Here is a 26,159-nt window from a genome sequence, read left to right on the forward strand (position 1 = left end):
CTCCCCCACCCCCACATTTCTTTTACCACTGATCTATAGTTTCCAAAATACAAGTTTTGCAATCCTTCTGTTAAATTTAATTCTTTTTTTTTTTAAGATTTTATTTATTCATGGGAGACACAGAGAGAGAGGCAGAGACACAGGCAGAGGGAGAAGCAGGCTCCATGCAGGGAACCAGACGTGGGACTCGATCCCAGGTCTCCAGGATCAGGCCCTGGGCTGAAGGTGGCGCTGAAGCGCTGAGCCACCGGGGCTGCCCCTGTTAAATTTAATTCTAAATGTTTTATTCTTCTTGATACTGTTGTCATGGATTGTTTTTTTAAATTTCATTTTTGGTGTGTTATGTCTAGTGTGTAGACAGGTGTGTGCTGACAGGTGCTCTGCTCTGTGTCTCTTCCTTGATCACCCACTGTGGGTTCCTAGCCCTCCCCACTTCCAGCCCAGATTAAAATCCCAGTTCTTCCTTTTATGAATTCTCTGAGCTCCAGTATATCAATTTCCTGTTTTCACATGTATAAGAGAAGCAGGATATTCATGGTTTCTTGGAGGCTGTGAATGTATCTCCATGAGAGGAACCTGTGAGGGAGGCCAGACTGTCCCTCTGTCTTTCTCCTGGCCTTTTGTGAGAACCCTGGTTCTTGTGTCTCCAGGTAGAGGAGCCCAGCGTGGGGGCCGAGGATGCTGTGGATTGCCGCCAGTGGACTCAGCACCACCTGGTTGCTGCCGACATCCGTGTGGCACCAGCCATGGCATTGACACCCCCACAGGGCGACGTAGATGCTGATGGCATGGATGTCAATGTGCGCGGCCCAGGTCAGTGATGGTGCCTCCCCGCCAAGGATGTCCCTTCCCTGTCCTACTTGTGAAAGGTTGCATCTGGGTCTGTGTTCTAGGGAGGGTTGGGTGTGTCCATCTGTCCTGTGGGGCTGTGTGTCAATCAGGACTCTTGGTTGTAAGTGTTAATAGCCCAACTCAAACTAGTTGAAGTAAAACAAGGGATTTAGTGGCTCTTGTAACTGGAACGATCATGGATAGTTGGGTCTGGGACTCCCCGCCTCGTGGCTCCAGCTGAGGGAGGCTTTCTCCTGGGGTCCGATAGCACAGGCCTGCCCAGCCTTATAAAACCTTTATTACCGGCTGCACCAGCCGAAGTCTCAGGATGAGTTCTGATTGAATGGACTAGAATCACATGCCCATCCCTCAACTAATCAGTGTGACCTGGGGGCTGGAATATGCAGATTGACTGTAGTCCAGGGCTCGGTCTATGGCCTCTCCTCCAGCCAGGGACTGGGTTTCACTCTCCCCCGGCTTGAGGCTTGAGGATGGGAAACGGGGTGCATGTGGCTTCCTAAGGAAACAAGGGCAAATGCTCACCCGAGGGTAGTGGATCACATTATTTGGATCCTCCTGGATCCGTCTTTGTCACATTTCAGGATATTCCTCCCCCAGCTCACTTCGTTTTTGTTCCAAATGGCCTGCACCTGTGATTCTCGTTTGACATTCCTCAGGGTCCCTGGGTCTGGGATCTTATCTCCCAGAGGTGGCTCTTAACCAGTGTGAAAGGCACAGCTCAGCCTCCAGAGTCCCCCTTCAGAATCAGCCTGGGAATTTGCCTGAACTTGAACCCTTGCTCCTTCCTCCCTTGTCCTGTATTTCCTGTTGCCTTAGGAGCTCTTCTGTGACAAATCACCTGCCCATGAACCCTCATTCTGGGCTGGCTTCTGGGCTACCTAACCAGATGTGTGTGTGTGTGTGTGTGTGTGTATTCCCTGGACAGGCCCCTCCCCATGCCCCCTTGTGACATGCTCCTGGTTCCCTGCAGATGGCTTCACCCCACTGATGCTGGCCTCCTTTTGTGGGGGGGCCCTGGAACCAATGCCCACTGAGGAGGACGAGGCGGAGGACACGTCAGCCAGCATCATCTCAGACCTGATCTGCCAGGGAGCCCAGCTCGGGGCACGGACGGACCGCACAGGCGAGACGGCCCTGCACCTGGCTGCCCGTTACGCCCGGGCCGATGCAGCCAAGCGGCTGCTGGATGCTGGGGCAGACACCAATGCCCAGGACCACTCAGGGCGCACTCCTTTGCACACTGCTGTCACCGCGGATGCCCAGGGTGTGTTCCAGGTGAGATGGATCTGCCTCTTTGGACTTTGGAGCTGGCACAGGCATCACACAGACCTAGGTTTGAGCCCTGGTCCTGCAAAATAGAGCTTTATTTTTCTCATTTGTTAAATGGGCTGGCAGGTAGCTGCTTCCTGAACTTCATGAAGTCTAGGGGATGTGGGGGGTTGGGGAACTCAGGGGATTTAGAGATGCTTCTGGTCCCTCTGTTTTTGCCATGACCCTCTCTTCTAGATTCTCATCCGGAACCGCTCCACAGACCTGGATGCCCGCATGGCAGATGGCTCAACGGCGTTAATCCTGGCAGCCCGCCTGGCAGTGGAGGGCATGGTGGAAGAGCTCATTGCCAGCCATGCTGATGTTAATGCTGTGGATGAGCTTGGTAAGCTGTGGGGAGTAGCAGTGGGTGGAGGCTGAGAGAGCGGGCCCCATCTATCTTGTATGGTATGTGAATTACGTGAATTATCTTGAGACCCAATCACTGAAACTCATGCACATGTAACGGGCACGGACTTCGACATGGACTTATACTCACATACTTCTTTAAAGTTTTATTTTATGGCATCCACTAGCCCATATGGACACCTCAGTGACTTAGAAAAGGGTGGCCCTCCCCAAGACGCTTCATTTCCATCTACTTTGTTAGAAGAACCTACTCTGCTGCCCTCTGCTGGACAGCTGGCATAATATGTTTGCAAATTGGCCAAATCCACATGTGATCTACCTCCCTCTGGAGGTGGCTTGCTTGCCCAGGTCCCGGCCCACGCAGATTCACAGCAACCTGCCCTCATCTCCAGAGGACCTCACGTAGCTGCAGGCACACTCAGATGCTCCATCTCATGAGGAAGGTGTTCTCAGTCTCTGTACCATGTACACTTGGGGATGGATGATTCTTTGTGTGGAGGGCTGTCCTTGCAATGTAGGATATTTAGTAGCATCCCTGACTCTGACTCACTAGACACCATCAGTGCCCCATTCCCTAGTTGTGACAACCCAAAATGTCTTTAGACACTGGCAAATGCCCCTGGGTGAGGGGATCACCCCAGTTGAGAACTGTGGCTCTGGTGACTGCTGTCCAATAGAAAGTTCCTTGATGATGGAAATATTCTTGGTCTGTGTTGCCCAATGTTGTGGCTGCTGGCCACACGTGGTGGCTTTTGAGCACTTGAAATGTGGCTAGGGGGAATGGAGAGCTAAATGTCTTGCTTGATTTTTGTTTTGCCTGCTTTTTTGTTAAAAAGCTTTATTTAGGGGGATCCCTGGGTGGCTCAGCGGTTTGGCGCCTGCCTTTGGCCCAGGGTGCGGTCCTGGAGTCCCGGGATCGAGTCCCACGTCGGGCTCCCAGCATGGAGCCTGCTTCTCCCTCCTTCTGTGTCTCTGCCTCTCTCTCTCTCTAGATCTATCTTGATAAATAAATAAATAAATAAATCTTTAAAAAAAGTTTTGTTTAGGTATAATTCACATACTATGCAATTTAGCCATAAAAAAATAAAATCCAATGGTTTTTATTTTTTAAATTTATTAAAAAAAAAGATTTTATTTATTTATTCATGAAAGACACAGAGAGAGAGAGAGAGAGGGGCAGAGACACAGGCAGAGGGAGAAGCAGGCTCCATGCCGGGAGCCCATGTGGGATTTGATCCCGGGACTCCAGGGTCACGCCCTAGGCTGGAGGCAGGCGCTAAACTACTGAGTCACTCAGGGATCCCTATATATAGTTTATAATTAGTTCTCCCATTTTGTAGGATTTCTTTTCACTTAGAAGTACAAACATTTTGATTTTGATGATGTCCAATTTATCTATTTCTGTTGTTATTGCTGCTTGTTTTTTGGTATCATATCTGAGAATCCTTTGCCTAATTCAAGGTCATGAAGTTTTACTCTTACGTTTTCCTCTTTGGAAATAGTTTGAGCTTTTACATTTAGGTCTCTGATTCATCTTGAGTTAATTTTTGTCTTCGGTGTGAAGTAGGGATCTAACTTCATTCTTTTGCATGTGGAGATCCAGTTGTCCCAGCACCATTTGTTGAGAAGGCTATGCTTTCCCCATTAACTGGTCTTGGCACCTATATTGTTTAGTTTAAATTAATTTAAATCTAAAGAGCAATATGGGACTGGTGGCTACTGCACTGGACAAGCACAGGTCTAGCTACAATCAGTACCCTACATTGTACCCCCTGTGTATGGACAGTCACACACTATAGGTCCCTTTGACAGAGAGAGGCATTCCACAGGTCTGCACCATACATGGACCCAAACACATGTTCAGAGGCTTGTGGCAGTTCACCCTCCCAACCCCCCATCCCCGTCCCAGGCCATATTCTAGATACTTCCTGTCCCCCTGCCATGGGACCTAGCAAATGAACGTGGTCCTAACCCTGGCCTCCCCGCTTTCCCACCCAGGGAAATCAGCCTTACACTGGGCTGCAGCTGTCAACAATGTGGAGGCCACCTTGGCCCTGCTCAAAAATGGAGCCAACAAAGACATGCAGGATAGCAAGGTAAGCCCCAGCCCTTGACCCACCAGACAGCCCTGGCACACCCCCTAAATGTGGCAAAGAGCAGGGTGGGGTAGGTTAGTGGGGGCATTCATCCTGCCTGCAGGCAGGTTTCAGGGGTAGGATTTGGACTGAATAGTCACCAACTGTGGATCAGAGGAGAAAGCGTGCGGTATGTGGTAGTTGCTATGTGACTTCGGGCAAATTGCTTAACGTCTCTGAACCTCAGTGTCCTCATTTGTGAAATGGGAAAGCACCAGTACCCACCTCACTTTTGTCACCTGAGGATTCAGTGAGATCATGCATTTGAAAAATGCTTAGCAAATCTGTAGCAGAAGGTAACTGTTAGGATCTTTGTTTTAAAACCCTTGCAAGATGAAATTACTCTCTTCATTTTATAAATGGGAAGAGTGAGGCTCAGAGGAGCACAGGAGTGGATTCTCATCCTTATCTCATATTCTAGTATTTTATTCATTATGGATTTTTTGGCAATAATCACAATTTAAAAAGTAATGCATTAAAATATCATTTATTTTGGTGATTGGCTTTTGATGCCCCTTCCGTTTTGTGCCTAAGGCGAATGCCTCACTTTCCTTACTCTAGTCCTGTCTCTGGGGCATGGTGCTTAGTAGGTGCTGGATGAAAGTGCTTTAAAAGAAAGAACTTGCTCGGTTTCCCTCAGCAGAGCTGGGATTCCAACCAAGTCTGTTGGGCTGGAGGGTATGAATTCTTAGCTTTTAGGGTCCAGCAGAGGCTAGGGGCCTCTGAGACCCTGGCCAGGACTTGGTCCTGGCTCTTGGCATGCTGACACCTGGTGGGTTCTGTGCCCCCCTCCCCGTCAGGAGGAAACTCCACTGTTTCTGGCCGCCCGAGAGGGCAGCTACGAGGCTGCCAAGCTGCTTCTGGACCACTTTGCCAACCGTGAGATCACAGACCACCTGGACAGGCTGCCACGGGATGTGGCCCAGGAGCGGCTGCACCAGGACATCGTGCGCCTGCTGGACCAGCCCAGTGGGCCCCGTAGCCCTCACGGCCCGCATGGCCTGGGGCCCCTCCTCTGCCCACCTGGGGCCTTCCTCCCCGGCCTCAAGGTGGCACAGTCCGGAGGCAAGAAGAGCCGGAGGCCACCGGGGAAGGCGGGGCTGGGGCCGCAGGGCGCCCGGGGCCGGGGCAAGAAGCTGACCCTGGCCTGCCCGGGTCCCCTGGCCGAGAGCTCGGTCACGCTGTCCCCCGTGGACTCGCTGGACTCCCCGCGGCCCTTTGGGGGCCCCCCTGCGTCTCCCGGCGGCTTTTCCCTCGAGGGGCCCTACGCAGCGGCCACCGCCACAGCCGTGTCCCTGGCGCAGCTGGGCGGCGCGGCCCGGGGGGGTCTGGGGCGCCAGCCGCCGGGGGGCTGCGTGCTTAGCTTGGGTCTGCTGAACCCTGTGGCCGTTCCCCTCGACTGGGCCCGGCTGCCTCCGCCTGCCCCTCCGGGCCCCTCGTTCCTGCTGCCGCTGGCGCCGGGCCCCCAGCTGCTGAACCCCGGGACCCCCGTGTCCCCCCAGGAGCGGCCCCCGCCATACCTGGCGGCCCCGGGGCACGGCGAGGAGTACCCGGCGGCCGGCGCCCACGGCAGCCCCCCCAAGGCCCGCTTCCTGAGGGTCCCGAGCGAGCACCCTTACCTGACCCCGTCCCCCGAGTCCCCCGAGCACTGGGCCAGCCCCTCGCCCCCGTCCCTGTCGGACTGGTCGGACTCCACGCCCAGCCCAGCCACCACCACCGGGCCCGCGGCCGCAGCCGCAGGGGCGCTGGCGGCCCAGCCGCTCCCCCTGGCCGTCCCGGGCCCCCTAGCTCAGGCCCAGACCCAGCTGGGGCCCCAGCCCGAAGTCACCCCCAAGAGGCAGGTGTTGGCCTGAAAGCTCTTCAGTTCCTGGATTTTGGGGGGCTGAACAGACATCACATCCTGACTCTCTCCCCTTTTCTTGTTAGACCTTTCCATTCTCTTCTCCCTCCCCGCCCCCAAGCTGACTGAGATAGGTCACCAGCCTAGGCGTTCAGTTCTCCTTTATTTATAGGGGTGTGGGCTGACCCCACCCTCTGGGCCTTGTGATGAGCCTGGGACCTCCTCCTGCACCCCCACCCCCCTTCCCTATTCTTCCTTCCTTCCTGCCTCCTCTGGTCTCTCTCCTTACACTCTGACACGAGTGGATTATTATTATTTTTTTTTTACATTTTGTATAGAAACAAATTCATTTAAGCAAACTTATTATTATTATTATTTTTTACAAAATATATATATGGAGACACTCCCTGCCCCTGCAAACCCCCCAGTGCCCCCGTGGGGCTGAGTCTGTGGGCCCATTCGGCCAAGCTGGATTCTGTGTACCGAGTACACAGGCATGACCAGGATCCTGTGTACCGAGTACACAACCCTGGTGTGTACCAAGTAGGCACCCTTGGGCGCACCCTCCGGGGCAGGGGTTGGGTGAGACTTGGGAGCCTCTTTCCTATCCCACCTCCCTCACTTCACTGCATTCCAGATGGAACTTGTTCTATAGCTTTGCTGGGGAAAGGGCCCTTTTGGCCCAGAGAGCCCACCCCAGGTTCCCCCACCCTAGAGCCTGGGCTACTCCCTTTGGGGGAACTGGGTGGGGATGGCTGGTGAGAACACGAGGACCAGGGGAGATATGTGCGGTTCACTTTGTCTCCCTGTAAATATGGGACTGCAGGGAGAGAGGGAGCTGCCTGGGTGGCACCCCTCCTCCTGGTACTCCCCTGGCCCAGCCCCGGGGCAGAATAGAAGTTATTTTTAGGCTATTTTTGTAATGTGGCTTCTGGTCACAATCCCTGTGTAGCTAAATTCCCCAGCCTTGCGTTGTACAGCCCCCACTCCCCTCACCACCTAATAAAGGATTAGTTAACACTCAGTGTCATTGGCCTGTGTCTAGGTAAGGTGGGGGGTGCTACTGGTGGGCTTTCCCTATATCTCCAGGGCCAATGTGTGAGCTCCCATCCTGGGGTGAACCCATTTAGCTTGCCAGCCCACTCCTGCCTCCTCTTTTGGCAGATGACTCCACTGATTGGCTCAAAGGTGGCCACCTGACTCAAGGTGAGCCAATCAGAGTCCCTTGCTCCAGAAGTTCTTTCAGAGATGCTAAGAAAGCTGTGGGTTGTTGGAACTTCTAAGGCCAAGGGCAGATGGAGAAGTATGGGTGGCCAGTACGGGGTGGTGGGTACTGATGTGTAAACAGCAGAAGAAAGGAGCTGATATGCAGGGAAAACCAGAGATGAGTGCTGAGATGGCTCCAGTGATTTGGAGGTGGAATCTCAGTTCCAGATGGAGTATCAATTCCAGTTAAATGAGCATGGATTCCATTGACGTCACCAGGTATTTATTTATTGCCTCCTAAGTGCCCAATGCTGGTTCTGCATGACTCTCACCTCTACCTCATGCCTCCTTAGGGTTCTGGAGACAAGGCTGCACCGTGGAATAAATAAATACTCCCCTACACATACCAGCTTGGATGGGTTTCCGGGTCTTGCAACCAACTGTGTCCCCAAACAAGGTTGTGTTTACACTGGGACCCTCCAGGAAAGGAGAATGGGATAATGTCCAATGATTTCTCCTGTCATTTTGTCATTGGCCAGGTCCCTTCTCTGTCTCCACACTGATCTTGTTTGTTGGTTCTTGAATTTGGCCGAGAAAGAATTCAGAGCTAAGCTCTCAAGCAAGAGTTTGATAGTTTAGAAAGTATGCTCTCAAGATGGGGGCGCTGGCAGGTCCAGAGGTGGCAACTCTGTGTGTGTGTATGTGTGTGTGTGTGTGTGTGTGTGTGTGTATCAGGGTTGTCTTGCTTTTTATACTTGCATGGGTTATGGGTTGTCGCTAGGGCCATCTTCCTCTCTTTCTCTCTCTGGTTTCCAGAGTTTGGCTCTATTTTACAGTACAGAAATCATTTGGAGCCATCTGGAGACATCACTGAAGTGGAGGCTCTGTCAATACTACATCAAGGCTTGGTCCGTGGAGGAAGACACACCGGGATACAAAAAGCTTCTCCGCTTACCTGCTTTATAATAAGTTTCTTTCCCCTTTGCTCTCATCAATTTTATAAGATTAAAACATGGCACACAGCTAGGGCGGTCTCTGACTGGGGTTACCTCCCATCATCTGAGGGCCTCCTCCTAGTGATGAGGAGGGGGAGTTTGCAGGCCCCTTGTGGTCCTTGCGGAACTGTCCAGGCAGCCCTCCCCTTCCCGCAGGGGTCCAAACTGCAATGTAAATGTATTATCATGAAGCTAGAGGTTACTGGAGGGCAGCAGTTGTAGGGAAGACTGCATGCGCATGCATGCGTATCCCCTCCACGGCACCCAGCCTGCCCCCCCTACCAGGCTTTCTCTGCTGTTTGGGACTTGGTTTCGCCCTTTTGATCAGTTGGAAAGCATTTGTTCCCTTCTCACATCTAGCTAACTGCTTACTCTATCAATTTGGAGTGCTCTTGGTTGCAAGTGACACAAAAACCTACTCAATTGGCTTAAAGAGAAAAGGAATTTTATCAGCTCATATAACTAAAGAGGACCAGCTTCAGGGGAGATTTGATCTAGTAGCTCAAATGAAGTGAACAAGGGCTGAATTTCTCTTATCTCTCCAGCTTCTTCTCAGGCATCAGTTTCACCCTCAAGCTCCAACATAGGACCCAACCAACCTAACCTCTCTTCCACCCCACACAGCTTCTCCCCTCCTGTGTTAGCAAAGCAAGTGCAAAGATCAGAGACTATATTGCACTTTCCAGAGAATTGAGAAGCTTCTAGTTTTTAAAAAGATTTTATTTATTTATTTATTTATTTATTTATTTATTTATTTATTTAAGAGAGAAAAAGAGCACAGTGGGGGGCTGGAGGGTCAGAGGGAGAGAGGAAAGCCGACTAGCTGCTGAGAAGGGGACCTGACTTGGGGTTCTGCCCCAGGACCCAGAGATCATGATCTGAGCCAAAGGCAAGTGCTTAACTGACTGAGCCACCCAGGCACCCCGAGAAAATCTCTAGTTTTGAGGTTGATTTCGTATTGGCCCCAATTGGATCATATATCTGTCCTCTGACTTAGAGTTTCTCAACATTGGCAGTATTGACATTTGGGGCCAGATCATTCTTTACAATGGGGGCTGTCCTGTGCATTACAAAATGTTTAACAGCACCCCATTCTCCACCACTAGATGCCAGCAGCACCCCTTCTTCCACCGGGACAATGGAAAATGTCTCCAGGCTTGGCCAGTTGTCCCCTGGGAGTGGAGGGAATTGTTTTTGAGCACCACTGCACTAACCGGTCACTATGGCAATGGGATATGGGATGTGCTGATTTCTTAAAACAATCAGTCTCTGCTCTGAAAGTGGGAGGTGGGTGGGGGGGTAAATTTAGGGACAATCAGGTTTGTAGAAGTAGGCCTTCTTGAGGAAGCAACTAATAAATATTCACTCCACCTCCTCTCCTTTGACTAAGTCTTTGGAGATGGAACAATCTCTTTCATTGTTGTCTTTTTTTTTTTTTTTTTTTATTTGACAGAGAGAGAGGGCACAAGCAGGGAGAGGGGAAGAGGGAGAGAGAAAGAAGCAGACTCCCCACTGAGCAGGGAGCCTGATGTGGGGCTCAATCCCAAGACCCTGGAATCGTGACCTGAGCTCAAGGCAGACACTTAACTGTCTAAGCCACCCAAGTTCCCCTATTTCATTGTTGTTTTAAATTTATTTTATGTATGTTCATCTCTCCTCTACGTGCTTGTTGGGCACCTATTGCATGCCAAATTCTGGACTAGTTTTTGGGAGTAGAATGGTAAATTACATGGCTCACTCTCTGCTCTTATGGAATTTCAGGTGAGTTAGGGGATGTATAGTGGGTATGCCACTATGTCCCTTTGGATCGTACCATTCCAGATGTTGACAGAGTCTGAGAACCCCTAAAACTTTTTACCTGGAGGCTTTCTCTTATGTAGGCAGGAATGGACCTCAAGAATAAGGGGTGGATGGGAGTTGATGGATAAATACCCCAGTTTCCTTGCTCCTCTGTGGGAAAAATTCAGAGGTGTGTTCCACAGATTCAGAGGATGTCCATTAGGATTGAGCCCCATTGCGCATGGTAGCAACTTACTCTTCCTCACTGAGACTTTCTGGGATGTTTCTTTTTGGAATATTCATACTGGATCTTTCTGGAATAATCTTTCAAATACATTCTTTACACTGGAATCCTTGGTTCAAGAGAGGTCCATCTTAGCTGAGTGTATGAGTTGACTCAGGGAGAGGGACCAAAATACCTGTTGGGGTGCAAGCAAGTTTGGGTATCCTTCTTGAGTGCTACTCAAAGGAGGAGAAAAGGGGATCCCTGGGTGGCGCAGCGGTTTGGCGCCTGCCTTTGGCCCAGGGCGCAATCCTGGAGACCCGGGATCGAATCCCACATCAGGCTCCCGGTGCATGGACCCTGCTTCTCCCTCTGCCTATGTCTCTGCCTCTCTCTCTCTCTCTCTGTGACTATCATAAATAAATAAAAATTAAAAAAAAAAACAAAAACAAAAACAAAGGAGGAGAAAGTCCTTTTCTCCACCCACTTTACCTACTTTATCATGCAGTCTTGACTTTATATAAACAGGGCACTGGAGATGCTTGTCCCACAAGGGGGAACATACTTGCATGTCTTGTGGAGCCAACTTTTTGTAAGTATATGTGAGAATTCTCTGCTCTGGGGGCTCCCTGGAATAGTTGGGGGAAAGGTGACACGTGGGAGAACAGGAAGTCTGCTCACTGACTCAATGAGCTAGTGGGATTCAAAGATTCATGTCCATGTGACTTCACTGGTACTCACAAGATTCAGAGATATTTGTATTCATTATTCTCTTTTCTTTCTTTTTTTTTTCTTTTTCTTTCTTTCTTTCTTTCCTTTCTTTCTTCTTTCTTCTTTCTTTCTAAAGGATGTATTTATTTATTTGAGAGAGAGGGAGAGAGAGGGAGGGAGAGAGAGAGAGAAAATCTCTCCTGCTGGGCATGGAGCCTGATGTGGACCTTGATCCTATGACCTTGAGATCATGACCTGAGCTGAAATTAAGTTGGATGCTTAGCCAACTAAGCCACCCAGGGGCCCCTGTCCTAGTTGACTTGTTGACTGAAATGACAGTGACCGAACAGCTGTGTGCCTGCTGTTTGTCCCTCCAGATCTATTCTCATCCTTCTCCACTCTGTTCTGTGCTTGGGAGGATAACTCAAGTAGATGGCATGATTGGGCTCCTTTATCCTCTGGCTTCCACTTGAGTTTGGCCAAGGAAGTGGAAGATTAGAGAACAGAATGTATTTCTGTTCCTCTCCTGCAAGGTAGCTGTGGTGCTCTCCATCCAGGTGCCCTCTGTGAGTCTGAGTAATTATTCCCTCTCCCTCTCCTTGGCCCTTCTGGCTTAGGGGTGGTAAAGTCTCTCTACCATTGCAAATTCCAAGGTACACCAGCATGCCTTGCCTACATACTGCCCACACTATCATCTATCTATCTATCTATCTATCTATCTATCTATCTATCATCATCTATCATCATCTATCATCTATCTATCTATCTACCTATCTATCATCTATCTATATCATCTATCTATATAATCTATTCATTTTTGATCAGCTTTATGAGGTATTACTAACATATAATAAAGTTAATCAATTTTAAGTGTACAGAATGATGAGTTTGGACAAATGCATAGTCATAAAACCACTATCACAATCACGTTTCCTCACACCCTGTGTAGGTAATCCCCTCCCACACCTCTGGCTCTAGCAGTCATAGAGCTGCTGTCACTTAGTTTTGCCTTTTCTAGAGTTTCATACAAATGGAATCATGCAGTGTGTTGCCTTTTGAATCTGGCTTTTAAAACTCAACATAATGCTTTTGAGATTCACCTGTGTTATTAGATTTGTCAATCATTATGTGTATCATGTGTATTCCTTTTTATTGCTGACAACAGTATGCATGATGTGTGCTACAGATATGCCACAATTGGTTTGTCCATTTGTCAGTTTAGAGACAGTTTGGTAATTTTCACTTTTGGGTGTTATGAATGAATTTGCTATAAACATTCAGTTTTTAGTGTTATGAATAAATTTGCTATAAACATTCATTGTGTGGACATGTTTGCATTTCTCTTAGGTATTTTCTTAGGGGTGAGATAGCTAGGTTTTATGGTGTTTGTCAACTTTCTAAGAAACTGTCAAACTGTTTTCTCAAGTGGCTGTGCCATTTTGCATTCCCACTGGCAATGTGTGAGAGTTCCAGGGGCTTCACATCTTTGTCAACACTTGGTATTGTCAGTCTTTTTAATGTTAGCTATTCTGGTGATATAGTGGTATTTCACTGTGCTTTTCATTTGTGTCTAATTTGAAAATGAGTGCGTCTCTTCATGAGCTCATTTGAGATTCATATCGTCTTTGGTGAAGTATGTGTTCAGATCTTTTTCCCATTTAAATATTTTTTATTGGGCAGCCCCGGTGGCGCAGCGGTTTGGCGTCGCCTGCAGCCTGGGGTGTGATCCTGGAGACCCAGGATTGAGTCCCGCATCAGGCTCCCTGCATGGAGCCTGCTTCTCCCTCTGCCTGTGTCTCTGCCTCTCTCTCTCTCTGTGTCTCTCATGAATAAATAAATAAAATCTTTAAAAAAATAAATAAATATTTTTTATTTTTCACTTTTTAAAAAATATTTTATTTATTTATTCATGAGAGACACACACAGAGAGAGGCAGAGACATAGACAAAGAGAGAGAAGCAGGCTCCCTGCAGGGAGCCCAATGTGGGGCTCGATCCTGGGACTCCAGGATCACACCCTGAGCTGAAAGCAGATGCTCAACCACTGAGCCAGCTAGGCATTCCCAGATTTATTTTTCAAAATAACATACTATAAAGTTTACTTTGTGTGTGTGTACAGATCTGTGTTTTAACAGATATGTAGATTTACATAACTACCATCACTTCCAGGATACAGAACAGAATAGCCCTACTACTCCAAGAAACTTCCCCACTCTGCATTTTTGTGGTTATGCCTTCCCATCAGTCCTAACCCTTGGCAACCACTGATATGCTCTTCATCACTGGTTTTGCCTTTTCAAAACAAAACCCAAAAAACACAAAAAGTGGAATCATACATTCTGTAATCTTTTGAAATTTCCTTTTTTTCATTCAGCATAATGGTCTTTGAGATTCATCTGTGGTGTTGTGTATTCCAATAATTTCCTCTTTCTCTTGCTGAATAATATTCCATCATAAGGATGTGTTGCAATTTACTCAACCATTTACTCATTGACGGACTTTTGCATTGTTTCCAAGTTTTGGAGATTATGAGTAGAGCTATTATAAACATTTTTTGTACAGGCTCTTGAGTGGACACAGGTTTTCATCTCCTAGCTTTTGGTGTCATGACTAGGAACTTCTTGCCTTTTTGCATGGGGCAGGACCTCAGGATGATATAGAATAGTAGTGGTGAAAGGAGACACCTTTGCCTTGTTTTACATCTTAAGGGAAACATTTAGTCTTTCGCCATTAAGTAGAACGTTAGCTGTAGGTTTTTGTGGAAGCAGCACATCAAGTTGTGGCAGTCTGTCCTATTTCTAGGTTGCTAATATTTTTTTTAGGATTTTGTTTATTTATTCATGAGAGGCACAGAGAGAGAGAGACAGAGACAGAGACAGAGACAGGCAGAGAGAGAAGCAGACTCCATGCAGGGAGCCCTATGTGGGACTCAATCCCAGGTCTCCAGGATCACACCCCAGACTGAAGGCGGACGCTCAACTGCTGAGCCACCCAGGTGCCCCAGGTTGCTAATAATTTTTGTCATGCATGGGTGTCAGATTTTGTCAGGTGCTTTTTCTGTGTCAGTTGATACAGTTCTATAATTTTCTTTCTTTTTACCTGCTTGTTAATATGGTGGATTACACTGATTGGTATTTATTTATTTATAATATTTTATTTTATTAAAAATTTTAAAATATTTTATTTATTTACTTATCTATTTATATAGAGTGTGTGAATGGGTGGGAGTGGCAGAGGGAGAGGGAGAGAGAGAGAATCTCAAGCAGACTCCATGTTGTGCATAGAGTCTGACTTGGGGTTTCATCCCACAACCCTGCGATCATGACCTGTGTTGAAACCAAGAGTCAGACACTCAACCAATTGAGCCACCCTGGTGCCCCTTTAAGATTTTAAGTAATCTCTACACCCAGTGTGGGGCTCAAACTCATGACCCTGAGATCAAGAGTTCCATGCTCTACCAACTGAGCCAGCCAGGCACCCCACATTGACTGTTTTTTAAATTGAGACATACTATAAAATTCACCATTTAAAATAAATTCATACATTCACTATCTAAACATGTATAGTTCGGTGGATTATAATATATTCACATGGTTTGTGCACTCACCACCACTGTCAAATTCCAGTTTTCTCATTGCTTTATGAGGAAAGAATTTTTGGAGATCATCACCCTGAAATTTTTGCTGACATCACTCCTCATGTTGATTGATTTAAAAAAAATTTATTTTGGGCAGCCCGGGTGGCTCAGCGGTTTGGCCCTGCCTTCAATCCAGGGCGTGATCCTGGAGACCTGGGATCGAGCCCTGCCTCCGGCTTCCTGCATGGCGCCTGCTTCTCCCTCTGCCTGTGTCTCTGCCTCTCTCTCTCTCTGGTCTCATGAATAAATAATTAAATTATTTAATAAATAATTAAAATCTTTAAAAAAAGCCGTCTTCAAGGGTTGTTTAAAAAAACAATTTTATTTGTTTATTTGAGAGAGACAGTGAGAGAGCACAAGCAAGAGGGAGAGCGAGAAGCAGACTCCCCACTGAGCAGAAGCCCAATGCAGGGCTCAATCCCAGGACCCTGGGATCATGACCTAAGCCTAGGGCAGGTGCTTAACCAACAGGACCTTCCAGGTGTCCCATGTTGATTGATTTTTGATTGTTGGTATTATGAGTCTGGAGTCCGGGGGAATGACTGTTCTAGGGAGTAGATTTGGGGAGTACTGGGATGGGGATGGTATTTACCTCCATATAATTGTACTGATCAGCTAGGAAGACAGAGAGAGTGAAGCCTGTAGCCTTGGACAGCTCCAGGATTAGGGTTGGGGAAGAGAAGGAGACCAAGAAGGGGCGGTCAGAGATGAAGGGGAAAAACCAGGTTTGGCAGATGCCACCAGTATCCCCCATCCATATCTCCTTGCTCTGACCACTTCAGTGCACAGCAGCCTGATGTCCAACAGCTATTGCTCACATTTGTTTGCCTAAGGGCTTTCTCTGCTGGGAAAGCTGATTCTACTCACATGTGCAGTTGGCCAGGAATACTGGGGAATTAATGCCCCCAGGATCAGCTCTCAACAGCGACTAGCTCTGGTTGGTGCATACATTCCTCAGCTCCCTCACCCCTCTTCTTTTTTTTTTTTTTTTTTTAACATTTTAAATATGTGCAGTTTATTGTATATCAACTGCACTTCAGTAGAGCTATTAAAAATTAATCTCTTAGTATAAAATAGTTCAACAAAGTTGCCAGATTTCTGTCAACAACAACAAAAAAACATTTAGGTATACCAGCAATAATCAATTAAAAAATAAAATCACATCTACAATATCAGCAAAAATCAAACCGTCTAGGAATTGACTTTATAAAACATTGGATACCTCCATGCAGAAATTTAAAAAATTTTAAACTCTGTTAAAGAATTTAAAAGGATGTGTATTTGATAGGATGACTCAATATTATAACGATGACAATTCTCTGTAGATTGGTACAGATACAGACATAGGTATAGAAAGTTGTTGATTTACCGGAAATGCACAGAACTCCAAGAAAGAGAAAGTAAAGTGCCATCTGAACATGGTTTAAGTTTTATTAGCAAAGAAGGTGTTAGGAAACAATCAATAGTGTGGGCTTCATTACTAAACATGGTGTAGGGAAACATTTCTGACCTGGAGTCAAGCGCGTAGGGTTTGAATACCAACTCCCATACAAAAGCACTGGAACTTTGCTCCCTCACTCCTCTGAACTGAATGTTATAGGCTGTACTTACAGAGGGAGTGAACCCCAACTGCCACAGGGATGGCCTGCTTGATAACACAGGCTTTATTAGCTTCCTTTCTCCTTTCTCCACTCCCCTACTTGTGTTTTCTGGGGTAACCTCCCAAATTAACTTACCTCCACTGCAATCCTTGTCATGGGGTCTGCTTCTAGGGGAGCCTGAACTACGGCAGAGGTAGTTGGTCTAGAGCAGGCATGCAAAATCATGAGACTGTGCTCATGTACACCTATGAAATTTAACTCACGAAATTAAATGTCTCACTAGGACTCCCATAGTCACTGCACTCTATTCACAATAGCCAAAATATGGAAGCAACCTAATGTCAATCAATGAATGAATGGATAGGGGATCCCTGGGTAGCTCAGCGGTTTGGCGCCTGCCTTTGGCCCAGGGCGCAATCCTGGAGTTCCGGGATCGAGTCCTGCGTCGGGCTCCCGGCATGGAGCCTGCTTCTCCCTGTGCCTGTGTCTCTGTTTCTCTCTATCATAAATAAATAAATATTAAAAAATAAATGAATGGATAAAGATGTGTGTGTATGTATATATACATTGTATATATAATATACACTGTTTATAATATGTGTGTGTATGCACACTCACGCAAAATGGGATATTATTTGCCACAAGAAAGAAGGAAGTCGTGCCCTTTGTCATAACTTGGATGAACCACCATGCTAAGTGAGATAACTCAGACAAAGACAAATACTGTATAATATCACTTGTATGTGGACTCGAAAGAAGCCAAACTCAGAAAAACAGAGAATAGAGTAGTGGTTACCAAGTGTTGGAGGTTGGGGGACATGGGGAGATATTGGTCAAAGGGTACAAACTTCCAGTTGTAAGATTAACAATTTCTGGGGATCTAACATACAGCCTGGTGATTATAGTTCATAATACTGTATTACCTACTTGAAACTTGCTAAGAGAATGGATCTTAAATCGTCCTGCCACAAAAAAGAAATGGTAATCATGTGTTGGGATGGAGGTGTTGGCTAACACTTTGGTGGCAATCATTTTGCAATATATAAATGTATTAAATCAACACGTAGTACACCTTATACTTACACAGTGTTATATGTCAGTTATATCTCAATAAAGCTGGGTGAGGTATATGTGCTGTCGAAGCGAGCACTAAAGCTGAGTAAAATAAACAAATTTCTCAGGGAGAGAGAAGAGGGTCTAGGACTGAATTCTAGGGAGTTCTAATTTTAGGATCTGAGAAAATTTGGTGTATGGAGGTGGAGAAAAAGCAGATGCCATGGAAAGCAAGAGAGATGGCCGTGGCAAGGAGGGAACTCATCATTTGGGTTTAAAGCTCCTGGAAGGTGGAGAAGCATGGGGATAATTCCAGAGTTCCCCAAAACTCACCACCTACTGGCTCAACCAAGAAGCAGCTGGGCTGGGGATCTCCCCGTGGCTGCAATTTCTCTGGGATCTGGGTATAGAAATAAGGCACTTTCAGTCCTGCCAGAAACCTGATTTCATCTGATTAAGCACCCTCACCTCTCACAGTTGGAAAGCGGAATTTGGACATATTGAGGCAAAAAGTCACATGTTTTCTGCTGTTGTGGGCTTAAATTTCAGGCTAGGGAGAGACACACAAGGACACAGATAATATGAAGAGGAAACCCAGGGTATCTGGGAGTACAGATGCCACAGGTGATGAGGGAAAGCTTCCTAGAGGTGGTGATGTAGAGATGTGTCTTTCAGGAGGAGTGAGCATTTGCCAGGAGGCTAGGAGGGGAAAAGAAATTCCTGAGAGACTAGCACAGGGAGGGGCAAAATGATGTGAAACAGCGTGGAAATTTCAGAGGAAGTGTCAGCAAGTTGGAATGGCTGGGTCCATATCTCACTTTCTTATTAATGGAGTGAATGGATGTGTGTCAGTTTGCATGGAACAACAGCTGGATTTGGAACTAGATAAGGTAGCAGGGGCCAGATCCCAAGGCTCTTGAATGTAGACATGGGGAATTTAAAACTTTACTCTGGGGGCAACGGGGGGCCATGGAGGTCTCTGAGTAGAGACGGGACACAGCCAGAGCCTTCTGTTCTGGTGGCCATAGAGAGGACGGACCAGAGGGAGGTCGTGCGGCAGGCTTTTGCCAGGTGAGAATGATGCACTTGAGTTAGGGTGGGGCTGAGGGGATGGGGGGGCAGGGAAGTATAGGAAAGGAGGAAGAATAGAGGGAGCATTTGACAACTAATTAATTCTGGGGAGAGTAGGGAAAGGGATCAAGGGGGCTGGGGTCATCAAGAGAAGCTAAGCCTGGGCAACATTTGTATAACAGCAAGTGATCCACTTCTTCCTCCCCATTCTGGGAGCAGAGTGTGTGTGTGCTCGCACGCACATCTTCCTCGGGCAGCAGCCTTACCCAGCAAGCCGTGGGCACTGATGGGCACTGGGGAGCATTGATTGAGTGAGGAGTGCATTTTGTCTACCACAGAAATAAATCATAATTAGTTCTTCCCCCACCTTTTGCAATCAGAGCCTGGGGGCTGGGGAAGCAGACTCTGAGGTCTCTAGTTTCCAGTAGGGAGGAAATCTGCAGGGAGTCACCAGCCTGAGCCCTGGGGTGCTTGTTAGTGGCTGGGGAGCCCCTGGGATGGGAGCTCCAGGGACCCCCTGCATAACAGGACCTGGGCCCTCAGCCCCTCCCTTCTCAGGCGGTAAGCAGAGAGTGATGCTGGCAGGTGTGGTGGGAACCTCCCTTGGCCATGGTGAGTGTGGATTTAGAGCCTTTGCAAAGCTGGAGAAGCCACTCTGGCCCATCCCTGACCCTAAGGGTGAAAATGGGTCGGGGGGGAGAGGAATGCCAGAGTGAGAGTGTTAACCTGGAAACAGCCGAAGGTGATGGGCTTGGATGGCATTTGCCTGGAAGGTGTTCAGTTCTGTTTTCTGTGGATGACAGATTGTAGAGTGGAGGAGAATATGACACCTGCCCAGGAAGGGAAGCAGGGACCTCTGGGGGAACCTCAAGGAGACCCCTCCAAAGCCACAAATGCTCACCGGCACACGGAACACTGGCATGTGCAGGTGTGCTAGCAGACTGTGGGACACAGAGGTGGTCATGTGTGGTCTGAGCACGAGGTGTGAAATGCACACGTGTGTGCTGCAAGCAACACACACACATGCACACACCTGTACCCTGGAGTTTCATGGGCACAAATGCACACAGGTTTATGAAGCGGTGAGGTCTCAAAGGTGGTGGGGGAGGGGGCTCCTGTTTTTAGGGGGGAATCCCGAAGAGAAGAAAGAGGAAGGGGAAAGACTCTAGATCCTAATCCCATGTGCTCCTCTCTCTCACCTTCACCGAAGGTGGCACTGGGCAGAGCCCCAGAACTCACCACTCACTGGCTCCCCCAACCAAGAAGCAGCTGGGCTGGGGATCTCCCCGTGGCTGCAATTTTCCTGGGATCTGGGTATAGAAATAAGGCACTTTCCAGTCCTGCCAGCAACCTGATTTCATCTGATTAAGCACCCTCACCTCTCACAGTTGGAAAGCGGAATTTGGACATGTTGAGGCAAAAAGTCACATCTTCTCTGCTATTGTGGGCTTAAATTTCAGCCACGTTCAGAAAGGTTTCTGGCTTTCTTCTTCCCCCCTCCTGGTCGGGTGCTGGGGGCTGCAGCCAATGGAGGGGCCTCCCGTCTGTATGAGTCTCCCACCCAGCGTGTGTCTGCCCCCAGCATTCCCTGGATGACAGTCCCCTGTGACCCCTGGCTGGACCTGTCTTACCCCTGAGGCAGCTCCGCCAGCTCCCATACCCTGCTCTTTCTCTCACACCTGCATCCAACCCGTCAGGAAGCCCAGGGGCTCATGTGCACAGCCTGTCCAGAATTGGTCACCTCTCACTGCCTCCATGGCCCTGACCCTGGTCCAGCTCCCATCATCCCTCACCTGGACCAGCTCAGCCACCTCTGCTTTGGTCTCCCAACTTTCACCTGTGTCTCCCATGTCCTCACACTCTGTTCTCCCTCAATGGCCAGAGGGTGCCTTGGAATACCTGAGTCAGGTCGCATCTCTCCTCTGCTCAGAATCCTCCATCGGCCCCACACCACTTGGCCTAAGAGCTAAAGTCCTCCCCGTGACCCACAAGACCCTAACAGCGTGCCCCGTCACTCCTGAGGCTTCACCTCCTTTAGCCCTCTTGCTCCCTTTGCCCCTCTGTTCCTCCTGGATTTCCTGTTCCAGGCCCAGCCCAGCCCCAGAGCCTTTACCCCGGCTGATGCCTCTACCTGGTCTTCCTTCACGTGTCCTCTGGGCTGGCTTTTAAACTTTCTTTCTTTCTTTTTCTTTCTTTCTTTCTTTCTTTCTTTCTTTCTTTCTTTCTTTCTTTCTTCTTTCTTTCTTTCTTCTTTCTTCTCCTTCCTTCCTTCCTTCCTTCCTTCCTTCCTTCCTTCCTTCCTTCCTTCCTTCCTTCCTTCCTTTCTCTCTTTCTCTTTCTTTCTTTCTTTCTTTCTTTCTTTCTTTCTTTCTTCTTTCTCTCTCTTTCTTTCTTTCTTTCTTTCTTTCTTTCCTTTCTTCTTTCTTCTTTCTTTTTTTTTTTTTAAAGATTTTATTTATTTATTCATGAGAGCACATGGAGAGAGAGAGGCAGAGACAGGCAGAGGGAGAAACAGGCTCCATGCAGGGAGCCCGACGTGGGACTCGATCCCGGGACTCCAGGATCACGCCTTGGGCTGAAGGCGGCGCTAAACTGCGGAGCCACCAGGGCCGCCCTAAAATTTCTTTCAAGTGTGAATGTGGGGTCTTTGTCACCCCGGTGAAGCCACCCTGGCCCATTCCCAGCCCTAGAGATGAGATCTGAAAATGAAGAAACAGGGAACATTCCTGAGAGACTGAGCATTAAACCTCAACGAGCACTTCCCTGACTATCCTACATGAAACTGTAGCCCTTCCCCTCAATGAGCCCCAAGTACTCTACTTTTTCTTTCCTGTAGCACTTCTTTTTTTTTTTAATAATTAATTTATTTTTTATTGGTGTTCAATCTGCCAACATACAGAGTAACACCCAGTGCTCATCCCGTCAAGTGCCCCCCCCTCAGTGCCCGTCACCCAGTCACCCCCACCCCCCACCCTCCTCCCCTTCCACCACCCCTAGTTCGTTTCCCAGAGTTAGGAGTCTTTTTTAAAAATTTTTATTTATTTATGTTAGTCACAGAGAGAGAGAGAGAGAGAGAGAGAGAAGCAGAGACACAGGCAGAGGGAGAAGCAGGCTCCATGCACCGGGAGCCCGACGTGGGACTCGATCCCGGGTCTCCAGGATCGCGCCCTGGGCCAAAGGAAAGCGCCAAACCTCTGCGCCGCCCAGGGATCCCCCGGAGTTAGGAGTCTTTATGTTCTGTCTCCCTTTCTGATATTTCCCACACATTTCTTCTCCCTTCCCCTCTATTCCCTTTCACTATTATTTATATTCCCCAAATGAATGAGAACATACAATGTTTGTCCTTCTCCGATTGACTTATTTCACTCAGCATAATACCCTCCAGTTCCATCTCCTGTGGCACTTCTCTTAGCACACAGCCTCATTTGTTTAGTTAACACCTTCGTGGCTTATCGCCCGACACCCTCCCTCTAGAACCTCCTGCTCCTCCAAGGCTGGGATCTCTGCCTCCTGTTGAGCTCCCTGCTGTGTGTCCCCAGTGCCCACGGCAGCACCTGGCACAGACCAGATACTCAGTGAATATGAGCAGGATGAAAGGGGAGCTTGTAAAATAGCCCCAAAGGCACAACGTCCAGAGACAGACCTCTGGCTTCATTTCACATCCTGGTCCCAGGACCCCAAGAATGTGAGCAGATTATCCCCCCAACCCCTACTTCCTTAGGGGTGCAAGGAGTCTAAGACCAGCAAATTCATAGCACTGTTCTGGGACTCTTAACTCACCATTATCTGTGAGCTCACAGGATCAATCTCAACTTTCATGGATAAGGCTCAGAGGCACAAACCCAGCCACCCTTGGTCACCTTCACTCTAGTGGGTGAAGGCACCAACATTCAAATTTAGGCTTCTCTGATTCTGGGGCTCATCCCTGTTGTTCCTGTAGGTCACTAAAGGGCTGCCTTGAGCACATGATTTCTGCCCTACATAATGGGGATTTTTTTTGGGGGGGGGTCAGATAGTGACCTCCCCATCACTGGAGGCATGGGAGTGGATGCTGTATAATTGCAGTAGAGGAGACTCCTACACTGAGTGTATATTGAGGGAGAAAGGGAAAGAGAGAATCCTGAGCAGGCTCCATGCTGAGCAATCCCACTGTAGACAATGCTCTATGAGATCCCAGATAGCCCTGTCTGGGTGTCTCCAAGTCACCAGCAGAGCCTGAGAGTGTCCCTTTTCTGGGTCCATCCCTCTGACACAGACCTTACTGCTGGGGGCTGGTCAGGGAGTGGCAGCTGCTGAGGGGTGTAGGTACAGCTTGAACTTGCATGGCTGGGGGATCCATACTTCTATGTGTGAGGTCCCTGGAAGTGCTGGGTGGAGCCTGGGGTGGAAGAAGAGGATAGTCCACAGGCCAGGGCCAGGGCCAGGGCACTCTACCTACCACCCCATTCCAGTGTGGGACCCTAAAGAGCCCAGGAATTCCAAATTCAAGTGTGGTTTCCCAGGCCATTATGAAAGTCTGTTTTTCAGTGTAAGGAGTTAGAACATAGTTCATCTAACTGTGTGTTAACTTTATCCCTAACTTAAAAAAAAAAGATTATTTATTTACTCACAAGAGACCCAGAGAGAGGCAGAGACATAGCCAGAGGGAGAAGTAGGCTTCTCACAGGGAGCCTGATGCAGGACTTGATCCCAGGACCCTGGGATCACGCCCTGAGTTGAAGGCAGATGCCACCCAGGTGCCCCTAGATTCCTGAAGGTATTATTCTGTCCATTGCAAGTGTCAGTGTTACAGGCTTTGTCTTTCTGGGGTGTTCTTTTCACACAGACTATAGCAGACCCTGTAAATTCCTCTTCCACATCCCCTTGAGTCTTGTATGTTTTTTCTTATCCAATAGGGACTTTGAATTCCCCATACATGTCAGGTGAGAATTACCGGGAAATTCATGCCTTCTGGTAGAAACTCTCTCTCTCTCTCTCTCTCTCTCTCTCTTTTTAAATATGTTTTTATTTATTTTAAGTAGGCTCCATGCCCAACATGGGGCTTGAACTTATGACCCTGAGATTAAGAGTTGCATGCTCTACCGACTGAGCCAGTCAGGCACACTCCTTCTAGTAGAAACTCTTAAGCAATGACCATTTTACTCTCTGTGTTTTGAGTTTGGCTCTTTTAGATTCCACCTATGAGTGAGTGATAACATACTGTGTTTGTCTTTCCTTATCTGACTACCTCATTTAGCATAATGTCCTCAAGTTCCAGTCATGTTGTCCATGACAGGATTTGCTTCCTTCCCTTGGCTGATTAATATTCCATTGTGTGTATATAGCCCTTCTTCTTCTCCCTCCTCTTCTCCTCTTCTTCATCCTTCTTGCTCTTTTTAAGTAATTTCTACACCAAATATGAGGTTGAACTCACCACCCCAAGATCAAGAGTTGCATGCCCTACCCAGTGAGCCAGCCAGGGACCCTTACATCACATCTTTTGTCCATTCATCCATTGTTTCCATATCGGTGATTTTCTTGTCTATTGAGATGCTTGCTGGCTAAGTGATATATTCAGGAAAACAAGTGACATCATTTCTGAGTCTCTTTCCATTTTTCGTAAAACAGGGGTGATTTCCCACCCAACCGATACGAGGTGCATTGGCAATCATTATGAAATTGTCCCATTCCATTTACTCTGTCCTTTCCTCTCAGGCTTCTGAGAAGCAGCAGGACAATGGCACCTGGCTGGTGACCGAGTTTGTGCTGGTGGGTTTCTCCAACCTCCCAGACCTGCGAACTACCCTCTTCGTGTTGTTCTTCCTCACATACCTGGTCACCCTCAGTGGCAACATCACCATCATCACCATCATCCATGCGGATCGGACCCTCCACACTCCCATGTACCGCTTCCTGGCGGTGCTGTCCCTCTCTGAGACCTCCTACACACTGGTCACCATCCCGAACATGCTGGCTCGTCTGCTCACGGAGAGCCAGGCCATCTCCATCCCTGGCTGTCGGGCTCAGATGTTCTTCTTCCTGGGTCTGGGATGCAGCCACTGCTTCCTCCTCACCCTGATGGGTTATGACCGCTACGTAGCCATCTGCCACCCCCTGCGGTACTTGGTGATCATGAGACCCACAGTATGCCTGTGCCTGGGAGCCCTGGTTTTCTGCTCTGGCTTCTCTGTGGCCTCGATCGAGACCAGCATGATCTTCTCCTCGCCTTTCTGCGGCAGCGACCGCGTGGAGCACTTTTTCTGTGACATCGCCCCGGTCCTGAAGCTCAGCTGCTCCGAGAGCGCGGGCAAAGCGCTGGCCATCTTCTTCCTCAGCATCCTCGTGGTGCTGGTCTCCTTCCTCCTCATCCTCCTCTCCTACGCCTTCATCGTGGCCACCATCGTGAGGATGCCCTCAGCAGCCGGCCGGCGCAAGGCCTTCTCCACCTGCGCCGCGCACCTCACCGTGGTCATTGTGCATTTTGGCTGCGCCTCCATCATCTACCTGCGGCCGGAGTCCGGGGGCGAGCCTGGCCGGGACCGCCTGGTGGCTGTGTTCTACACGGTGGTGACGCCGCTGCTCAACCCCGTGGTGTACACCCTGCGCAACAAGGAGGTCAGGGTGGCTCTGAGGAGGGCGCTGGCGCGGAGCCGCGGGGATTTTAAATAAACTCTTGATAAAAAAAAATAATAATAATAAATAAATAAACGCTTGATCCACATCCCCCTTCTAGCTTTTGCTAGCTGACACCCAGTTTCTCCATTTGGAAAACAGAGGCCGCTCCCATAACCTTGAGTGAAATAGCCTCTTCACCGAGGCAGTTGACGGCAGCTAAGACCCACCATCAAGTCCATGAAGGCTGTTTTCTTTTCTTTTTTTTTAATAATTTTGAAAATTTCTTTTTATTTTTTAATTTTTTTTTATTTTTTATTGGTGTTCAATTTACTAACATACAGAATAACCCCCAGTGCCCGTCACCCATCCACTCCCACCCCCCGCCCTCCTCCCCTTCTACCACCCCTAGTTCGTTTCCCAGAGTTAGCAGTCTTCATGAAGGCTGTTTTCTTGATTTTGTCTTTTTGTCCTGGACTTCGGAGGGGATGCCGTCTGCAGTGCGGGATGGTCACCAGCAGATGGCGCCAAGAACCCCGCCAAGCCTTGGCGAGCGGCGCAGGGTAGGGTTGGCAGTGAGCAGGGATTGGCACCGGGTCCAGCATCGCTTGGCTTAGTCTCACCCAGAAACTTTTTTTCCACTTTTTTTTGGGGGGGCTGCTTCCTCCCTACCCTGCTGGGCTGGGACGGCTATGTAGCCATTTGGCATCACCTGCGGTCCTCGGGGAGCAGGAGACCCACAGTTCCCCTCTGCCGGGGAGCCCTGGTTTTCTTCTCCGTGGCCTTGAA

General features: G+C 48.6%; 2 protein-coding genes across 2 annotated transcripts in view; both read left to right on the top strand.

Annotated features, from left to right (window-relative positions):
- NOTCH3 (notch receptor 3) overlaps window positions 1-7,528 on the top strand; it is a 32,917-nt gene extending 25,389 nt beyond the window's left edge. The window contains exons 29-33 of the mRNA XM_077859607.1: window positions 651-813; window positions 1,823-2,127; window positions 2,359-2,506; window positions 4,528-4,625; window positions 5,465-7,528. Of these exons, the coding sequence (XP_077715733.1) occupies window positions 651-813; window positions 1,823-2,127; window positions 2,359-2,506; window positions 4,528-4,625; window positions 5,465-6,517 (1,767 nt within the window). The 3' untranslated portion in view covers window positions 6,518-7,528. The remainder of the gene's footprint in view (window positions 1-650; window positions 814-1,822; window positions 2,128-2,358; window positions 2,507-4,527; window positions 4,626-5,464) is intronic.
- A 16,903-nt stretch (window positions 7,529-24,431) lies between these two features.
- Window positions 24,432-25,427, top strand: LOC144291107 (olfactory receptor 10T2-like). The gene has a single exon (XM_077860845.1). It carries the CDS (start codon window positions 24,432-24,434, stop codon window positions 25,425-25,427), a length of 996 nt encoding a protein of 331 aa, XP_077716971.1.
- Window positions 25,428-26,159: the final 732 nt, after the last annotated feature.

The sequence above is a fragment of the Canis aureus genome, chromosome 19, assembly GCF_053574225.1.
Source record: "Canis aureus isolate CA01 chromosome 19, VMU_Caureus_v.1.0, whole genome shotgun sequence".
NCBI classification, from domain to species: domain Eukaryota; kingdom Metazoa; phylum Chordata; class Mammalia; order Carnivora; family Canidae; genus Canis; species Canis aureus.

Coding starts and splice junctions, on each gene's coding strand:
- LOC144291107 (XM_077860845.1), top strand. CDS start 24,432: ATGAAATTGTCCCATTCCATTTACTCTGTCCTTTCCTCTCAGGCTTCT.